Here is a 9180-nt window from a genome sequence, read left to right on the forward strand (position 1 = left end):
CACTTCTATGGCACTAACTGATAATACAATTATCATGTTTCTTGTTTATGTAATATTTTTGAATGCTTGAAATGGAAAGCTTACACCACTGCTTTACAAATGATAAAAGAGAAATTTCGACCAGTGAATAAATAAAAACAACCTACTGCATATGCTATTTATAATAGAGAAAACAAACGGCTATTTAACTTAGTCTTCCACTTTTCCAGGAACAGAAAGAAACGGCTCTTTATTAATCAATTCTGCACATTTTTATTGAAGTTTTCCACTGCAGCCAGCTCAACGATTCAGTCAAGGCTGCCAACTCATCATCATCAGTCAACATTATCCAACACTCTCCCCTGTAATGTTGGCTTGTACTTGTGCTTCATGCACTCCAATTAGCCTCCTCATTTCACAAAACTTCAGCTTTCCCAAAGACTTGGTTAGTATGTCAGCTTTTTGTAAACTTCCACTACCATGTTTCACACAAATCTGACTTCTTTCAACACACTCGCGGATGAAATGGTACCTTGTGTCTATGTGTTTACTTCTTCCATGGAACACGGGGTTTTTCATCAAGGCGATCCCAGCTTCATTATCCACCAACAATGTCACCATTTGAGCCTCTTTCCCTAACAAATCTGCAATCAAATTTCGCAGCCACAATGCTTGACACGCGGCTGCAGTTGCAGCCATAAACTCAGCTTCACACAAGCTAAGAGCAACTGTTCTTTGTTTCTGCGAGGCCCAAGTCACCAGGTTGCATGAGTAGTAAAATGCTAACCCTGTTGTTCCTCTTCCATCATCTAAACCATTGCCATTACTGCTGTCACTGTAACCCAATACTTCACCATTGCCTCCCCTGCAATACTTTAAGCCGAAGTTAATGGTACCTTTGATGTACCTTAAAATCTGTTTGACTGCATTGTAATGAGACACTTTGGGATTTTGCATATACTTGCTTACTACTCCCACCGAATAGCTCAAATTAGGTCGGGTGTAGATCAAGTATCGGATGCTTCCTATTATTCTTCTGTATGTTGTAGCATCGTATGGCTTGCCGCCTTCATCTTTGTTCAATTTGATCTTTGGTTGCCTAGGAAACAAAGTACTATTGTACCGGCAACTTCAAGTATCTTTTGTGCATAATCAGCTTGTGTCAACATTATTCCGTCTTTGGTTTGATTAACCTCAATTCCCAGATAATATGTCAAAGAACCCAGATCTCTCATATCGAATATTCCCATCATTTTCTTTTTAAACTCTAGGATTCCCTCCTCACTCGAACCAGTTGATATGTGACTTTATAATGTCTGATGTTGAAATATTGTAGGTGACATCATGGGCAAGTGAAGCCGACTACAAGAACGTGTTGAAGGGAGCTGGTTTGATTGAAAGGTTCGCATCCGTGTTGACACTGTTCCAAAAATCTCATTAACTAGATACATATATAGAACAGTACTTGTAATAAAGTTGGTTCATCCCTTTGAAGTTTGTACCACATAAATGTATGCACTTCTATGGCACTAACTTATAATATAATTATCATGTTTCCTGTTATGTAATATTCTTCTATTCTTTTTAACAAAGAAGCTTGTACTAGGAAAGCATTGCATGTTTAGGCATCTGTTGGTATTGATCTTGAAGTTAAAAGGGCATCTTTTAATAACACAAAGGTAAAGGTATTGTCCATCACTTTGTGCACTTTTAAAGGTACCCCTATATCGAAGGGGTATTTCTTCATGTTCGATTGAGTCCCGATGATATTGCCAGGGATGATGATGGGCGTTATTATCTAGTGGTTCCGATAGGAAGTCCCTAAATGGGTGTCCTTCGTGCCCCACAACTGCTTATGTTAATGCCGGTATGGCCATGAGCCCAAGAAGGACGTTACCCCATGGTAGCACTGGGGTGTTCTTACCATGGACCGCCGGGTCAAGAAATCCCACAAAGCATCTACCTCCTCAAGCCCAACGGGCTCCTCCTCTTGTACCAAAAATACACCTCGGATGTGCGCATTAGTGTTGCTTGAGAAGATCTAAAGTCCTGAGCCCTTTCATGGCTTACCATTCATTTAAAATTCAGTTATGTTCATGAGAATTAAACTTAGGTTGTCTAGGTCTCAATGTTTATGTTGATCACCATATAGAATTTTTAGGTAACTAAGTTAAGAGAAAAATGTGTGAATCTGTATTAGCATTAAAAATATTTTCACGAATTAATGTTTTCTACATTGTACTCTAGCTAGATACGCCATAACTATAAATAACTAACTAAACTACAAGAAGAGAGGCTAATAAACATCATTGAGGTTGAGGATGATTAAACATGATGTTTTCACTTGTGGACACATTCCCACACATTTTGCATTTCTGTTTTATTTCATTGGAAAGATTCATACACTTTTTTGTTCATTTGGCTTCGGTTCTTGCATTTTTTAAATCAAACAATGATACATCGTTTTACTCACCCAGATTTTGTCACTCTTCCAATTTATGTTTTGATGAGCGGTAAAGATCATATGGGGCCCGCTAGTGACCAACCGTGCAAGGTTTCCTCAAGTTTAGTCTCACCCACGGTTTACCTTTTCCGCTCCAATGAAGCAGGCTAATCGGGTGCAAACTCCTACATCTTCCTTGAATGTTGTCACCACCTAACCCATACTGGTTTCATCTATGAGACTATGATCAATGCCTTTAATGTTCCCGGCAAAAATGGTGGCAAAGAACCCAAGTAAGAAGATTGAAAGGTATTATTATATAGATGGTGGGAAGTGGGAAGTTGCTAGTTGCAGATTGTAAAATGATCATGTTGTTGGTTTGGAGTTTTGATAGTTTTTGACAGAAAGTCAAACTTGGATATTGTTTTAGACTTTTAAATGGATGCTGTAAATAGTCAACTACAACAAAGACCCAAACAAAAGAACTTGATGGAACTAAACTACTAAACTGCCCTCAACACTTCCTTAAACTTAGGCATGGCAAATTGGGCGGGTCTTACGGGTTCAGATGACGCGCCAGAATGGGTTTCATCAATATTGGTAATGGGCAAAATAAGTTCGGGTCAAAACGGGTTCTAGCGAAAATGGAGTTGAGTTAAAATTATTTATATAAATAAAAGTATCAAAATTATTTATATAAATACAAAAATTTATTGAAGCATTCTTATCGGTTGAAATTTCTTCTATTTTTATTCTTACAAAAAAATTATTCTCGTTTGAACCCTCCAGTGGTGTAGTATTCTACTTCTACTGGTCATTTAAAAACCTTTCACTGTGCTTTGTGGTATTTAAGGATATCTATTATTTGTCAACAGGAAAAATATTAAGCAACTGTCAAGAACTTTTATTCTCGTTTGAACCCTCCAGTGGTGTAGTATTCTACTTCTACTGGTCATTTAAAAACATTTTCTTCAATCACACCGCGAAGTAATGTACATCGCACGTTCATCTAGTAGACTTTTGAACTTCAGACGTGCTGCAGGTGCGTACATTTTGATTGAATCTATCATGGGGACCCCGATCAAAGCCTTGAACAATCAAACTTTGGTATGATTTTCATTTTGTCGAAGGTTTTCAATTTCTTTCGACAGACAATTCTGTCTTCTTTTCTTTTTCTCTCCATCAAAAGGCAACAATTTCTTTGTCGCCGATCTTGTGCATGGACACTCCACTATCAACAATCCGATGACTATCGATAGTTCCTCCTGGAACATCCTGCACACTCACTCAGAGATTAGTTGGAGAGGGGGACCCGAGCCTTCATAGACTTGGGTCGTCCGTCATCATCGAGGATTGTGACTTCGATTTCCTGATGATTCGGAATAGATTGAGCTCCCCCTGAAACGGTTACCGTTTTTGGTTTCCAAATTTGTTTCTGTTTTTCATGTTTAACATCCGATTTAACAGATTTTGTTTGGACAACCTCCGGTTTTAACGCCTTTTCAACTTCTTTTCTTTGTTGCTTTTTCTGTTTCTTTTCTCGTTGTTTAACAAGACGAGGGTCCTGTATTGGTGAAACAGATCTTTTATGGTAACTGTTACCACGGGGGGCATCAACTTTTGCTTTTCCCTTGGTGAGATATGGACAGTTCTTGACAATGTGTCCATACTCACAACATTCAAAGCATGATCTCCGCTCAACAAACCTCAGAGTATCATAACTGTAAGAGCTTGATGATGAACTTCGTGATCTTGAGGTACTTGGTCCTACATCACAACCGTTTGTGTGTTGTGTGTAATTGTTTTGACTGTTTCTTTTCAAAATTTTAACTTGTTTAACAAAGTCCGTGTTGGATTTGTTTTCGAAAGTTTCAATTTTATCAGTCCCTCTGGATTTCACGAAGTTGATCTTCTGAACCCTTTTCTTGTAACGAGCTCCCTTTGTTTCAAATTTTGATCAAGAAACGTTAGGCTTTTGAGCTCGCCTTTCTGGTTGTTTACCCTTAGCAATAACGTGTTGTACACTTTGGTCGGTGATTTTAAAATTTATTCAGATAATGATTTTCCAATCAAAAATGTCAATCCATCTTCGATTGATAAAGTTTTTGAAGATAACACAAGCAAATTTTTGGGAAAGACGATTCCAGGAGTTACTGTAACTCAATGTGATCCAATTCCGAAAGCTGAAATCAGAAAATGTTTGACGAAATTTGAGGGTTGACGAAGTCTGTTTGTGTTTGACGAAATTAGAGGTTGTCGAAAATGGATGGTTGACGAAATCTAGGGGGATTTCATTGAAATTGCTTTTGCTGAAAGTGGGATAGAGATAAGACAAAGTAGGTAAGCTTTTTCAAGAGAAATCTTTTCCTCTACTGACACATGACACTCTTTTCAAACTACACCTTATCTTTCTCTGCTTTTCAAAGTTTCTTTTTCAACATACCATCATCATGAATGTACACTATTGTCAACAATAGTAAAATAATCAATATCACTTTAATTTAAAACACAATTTTAGATCAAACACAAATATTTTTCAAGAACAATTATGAACAACTTGAATACAATACAACTTGAATACTGGATGAACTCTTATGAAGATTTAGGCGAAAATATCACCGGAGAAATTTTCGAACATGAATTTTGCATAAACTTTCAACAAAAACCCACTAGTAACATGTAAACATTCAAACAAACAAGGTTTTTGAACAAACTTTTAGCAAAACAACAGGATAAACACTGATTTTTAAAGCCTTTTTCCAGAAAATATATAAACTTTTCAAGAACAAACAAACTGAAAAATCACAAACAATCTTGATAAAACACTAACAATGTTTGGTTTTAAACAAGGAAAAGAGCCAAGGCTCTGATACCACTTGTAGGTCCGTTTTTCTCGGAGGATCCGATACGAAAACCAATTCCCTGTTTATCACAAACACGATCGCGGGTGCGGAATCCCCGTGACGGTGCAAACCGAACAAAGTAGATAAATAACAACAGCAAGTAACCAAAGATTAACTTCGATTAAATGGATGAGAACATTCACAAACATATACACACAATGCTTGTATAATAAACTCTCACAAGTCTCTCAGCTCTCGTAGAGTCTCACAATAATCTCATAGAGTCTCACAATGATCTCATCACTAAAACTGTTAACATCTGTGCTATATATACTGACCAATGACGAAAACCCACTTGACGAAATCCATGTGTGACAAAAACAGGGATTTCGCCACACAAAAAAGGAGTCTTCGTCATGTTGAGACTTCGTCCAACATGAGTGTTTGTCACTTGATGTAGCAGCCCAATACAAACAATGTTACGTGTTGTAATGGGTCAATAAACTTTAGGGGGTATTTTGTAATAATGGAATTCTATAAGGGCTGTATAGTTAGTAGTTAGGGTTAGTCTGTTAGTCGTTATATGCGGTTGTAACTGAGTTGTGGAGATTAGCTTGGTAATGAAACAGATTCTTTCCTCTTACGATTCTTCTTGTTTCTTACCATAACATTGGTATTAGAGCGATCGATCCTTTGGACGCTCTAGAACCCTAATTCACAGAGAAATTCTTCACAATTAGATTCAATTCTCACAGGAATTAATCATTTGTTCGATTAATTCCATTGCGTTTCGTTTGATTTCCAGAAATTGATCACTCTTTCGATCAATTTCAGTGCGTTTAATTCAAATTAGGAATTAATCTTCGTTCGATTAGTTCCATAGTTCCAAAATGACTACTCGTCAGCAGGAAATGGAGAAATTGGAAAGAGCAGCTCAAGAGAATGCAAAAACTCTTGAAATCTAACAATCAATTTTAGACCAAAATTCGGAAGCCATTAAAATGTTGCAGATTGGGATGACAACATTGGTTTCTCAAATGACAGAAATTAACAACAAATTGGGAAATGATAGATTTGGGGGTTTTCAAGAACAGCGAATGGTTCGAACAGGTAGGTTGGATTTTCCCAAATTCAGTGGCAGTGAAGTGGAAGGATGGATTATACGTTGTAATCATTTCTTCACAGTGGATAAAACTCCTGAGTATGCTAAAGTGTATTATGCGGTAATCAATTTGGAAGGGCCAGCATTGGAATGGCATCAGGGGTATGTTGAAAGTCAGAATAGAAGTGTTGAAGAAATTACATGGGATGAGTATTCAAGGTCAGCCATCAACAGGTTCTCTGAAAGGTTGTCTGAAGATCCTATGGAAGAGCTAAAAAACTTAAATCAAACAGGTTACTACTAGAAAATTGGGCAATTGTGACCAAAATTTGCTACCGAAAAAAATGGTAGCAAATTTAGCCACCGATTTGCCATGGAAATGAAAATTAGCGTATTTATCATGATATGGTAGCAAAGTGGTTGCAATTTTTGCCACCTTTTTATTTTTGGTGGCAATTTGTGGGAAAAACACGCAAAAGCATGAAAAATAAAAAAAAAAGTATTTATTAATTGTGACCATGTTATCGGTGACAACATGAAAATTCAAATTGGCGGGTTATTTCTTTTAATCTTCAAAAATCAATTATATATATATATTAAACCCATTAAGTCTAACCGTTTTTGAAATCGATCCTGGCCATTTAAACTTGCTGAGATTAAATCCTGTCCGTTTAAACTAGCATAAATAACCGCTACCACCGGCGGTTCAGAGAAGTTACCTGGTAGTTTCCGGTGGTGGTTTCGTTCCATATATTTCTGGCCCATGATCTGGTGGTTTTGCTCCATGATTTTTGTCCCATTATCTACCTGCAACCGATAAATGTGGAGGATTTTCAAAATAATTAAAGCCACGATAAATGTGGAAGTTATGTTCAGGAAATCACAGTTTTGTTTAGCTGGAAGTTACCTCCGAAACCTGTGTTATTAATGGTTTTTATTTTTCCTAAAAAAATGGCCATGTTCTCCACCTTCCTATATTTTAGCTCCGTTGCAGTTATACATGTGCTTATAAATATTGAAACCTTGCCGATCAACAGTACATCCTGCTTTCTTTCTTTACCTTCTGTCGCTGGGTTTATGTCGCTGAACATGGAGCAGCATCCTGGGTTTTTGTTGCTGAACATGGAGCAGCAGGTTGAAGATGCAACAATGGATAAAGCTGTTAAAGTAAGCTTCAGACATACCTGTTTATTTCTGCTGGTTGTAATCTCCACTTTTTTGTTTCTTTCAGGTTGCATCAATGGACAACTCCTTCTTTAGCCCAATCGTGTGTAAACCTACAAATGAATCGGATAAGGTAAGTAGGAGTTTTATAATCAATTTGATAGGTTTTTTATACCTGTTATTTTATTGTTATAATTTATCATTCAAGTGATATATTATTGTCTAAAAAACAGGAAATTGATGACGTGGAGTTTGAGGCATCGAATGGTGGTCACAAAGACATTTCATCCAGTTTCGAGGATAGCCAGCAAGCAAGCATCTGTGAATCTTTCTATGAATTGGCAAAAGTATATACATTATACTAAATTATACTTTTGTACACGTATTAATATTCTATTATTCTCATTACTTGAATGTTTTTTTAGGTTAGCAAGTTTAAGAGATTGGACAAAAGGGCAAATGCTTTAAAGACATGGAAGTGGGATGAAGTGATACAAATTGATAGTGAAACCGAAGATGAAGAAGAGGATGTTACACCTGTGATAAAAAGAGCTAAGCATGCTTTTGTTGTTGAATCAAAAGTTGTTGGGTAGAAACAGAAATGTTTTTAATGGGTCTTGTAGTGGTGTTAGAAATTGTACGTTGTTGTTTTTGTGTTTTTCCTTTCCTAGGCTGGACCATGTGGCTGTATCTTTTATTGTATTGAATGAAATGCCTCTTTTAAAGGTTCAACCTGTTTTAAGTTAACCTCTCTTTTAGCACTTTTGTCTAATTTGGTTAATTCGTTTAACATTTATTGGATTGACTTTGTAACACTAGCCTTTGTGCTATATAGGAAGGTGTTATTTTGATTTAGTGGCATTTGTTTACATTATATGGAGAATTCCTTCTATTTGATTGAGTAAAAAGTAATTATGTTATCGTAATTTGGTATTTAAAAGCTTGAGTCAACTAATTAATGGGATCACAATCAGATTGCTATGCAATGGATCAGAATTCGGCTCGTGTTTCAACTGTTGTAAGCAATTAGATTATATTATTTATTATATACTACTGTACAATCTTTTGGATAACATTTATGTTTGACCCAGTATTCATGTACTTAATATTGCATACGTCTTTAATTGTTGTGTTTCTTTAAATAAAGTTTTCCTAGGTTATATTGAATAGATATCAGCTATACTAGCCCTTTGTTCTATTGGAATTACAACAGAAGAAATAAAATAGTCAAATTAGACAAAAAAAAATAGCAAATTGTAAAAAAATGTTATTAGTTTAACACCCTTCCATCACAGTTTAAAGAATTGAGAATATGCAACCTAGCTTCCAAAAGTTTTAAGATTATGCTATCTAATATATTACCCGTTTGTTTGTTACTGTCCCAGACTTCCAGTGTATTACTAGCCCTTTGTTCTATTTTGAGTTGTTAAAATAAAAAAAATAAAAAAAAAACCAAATGTAGACCTTTGATCTGGCAGTTTTGGTCCAAATGTCTAATTTGGGTTGACTTGGTCTTTACAAAGAAAGTAATTGGCTGTTTGGTAAACATTTTTATTTTCTTGTAATATAACCGACTAACCAACCCATCACTCCACTAACCCCATGACTTCGCTAACTATAGGGTAGTTGATAACATAAGTTATGTTTTG

General features: G+C 36.2%; 1 protein-coding gene and 1 long non-coding RNA gene across 2 annotated transcripts; one reads left to right on the forward strand and one right to left on the reverse strand.

Annotated features, from left to right (window-relative positions):
- Positions 1 to 7076: 7076 nt before the first annotated feature.
- LOC110870776 lies at positions 7077 to 7364 on the reverse strand. The gene is made up of 2 exons (XR_002553227.1): positions 7275 to 7364; positions 7077 to 7174 (listed from the first exon to the last, which is right to left on the reverse strand). It is a non-coding gene; the product is annotated as an uncharacterized LOC110870776 (long non-coding RNA).
- Positions 7142 to 8263, forward strand: LOC110870775. The gene is made up of 4 exons (XM_022119926.2): positions 7142 to 7534; positions 7599 to 7664; positions 7765 to 7878; positions 7957 to 8263. The coding sequence occupies exons 1-4, from the start codon at positions 7295 to 7297 to the stop codon at positions 8122 to 8124; spliced, it is 588 nt and encodes a 195-aa protein (XP_021975618.1). The 5' UTR covers positions 7142 to 7294; the 3' UTR covers positions 8125 to 8263.
- The last annotated feature ends 917 nt before the right edge of the window (positions 8264 to 9180 follow it).

The sequence above is a fragment of the Helianthus annuus genome, chromosome 8 (assembly GCF_002127325.2).
Source record: "Helianthus annuus cultivar XRQ/B chromosome 8, HanXRQr2.0-SUNRISE, whole genome shotgun sequence".
NCBI lineage: Eukaryota > Viridiplantae > Streptophyta > Magnoliopsida > Asterales > Asteraceae > Helianthus > Helianthus annuus.

Coding starts and splice junctions, on each gene's coding strand:
- LOC110870775 (XM_022119926.2), top strand. CDS start 7,295: ATGGTTTTTATTTTTCCTAAAAAAATGGCCATGTTCTCCACCTTCCTA. Junction 7,535..7,598: donor CAATGGATAAAGCTGTTAAA/GTAAGCTTCAGA, acceptor TGTTTCTTTCAG/GTTGCATCAATGGACAACTC. Junction 7,665..7,764: donor CTACAAATGAATCGGATAAG/GTAAGTAGGAGT, acceptor TCTAAAAAACAG/GAAATTGATGACGTGGAGTT.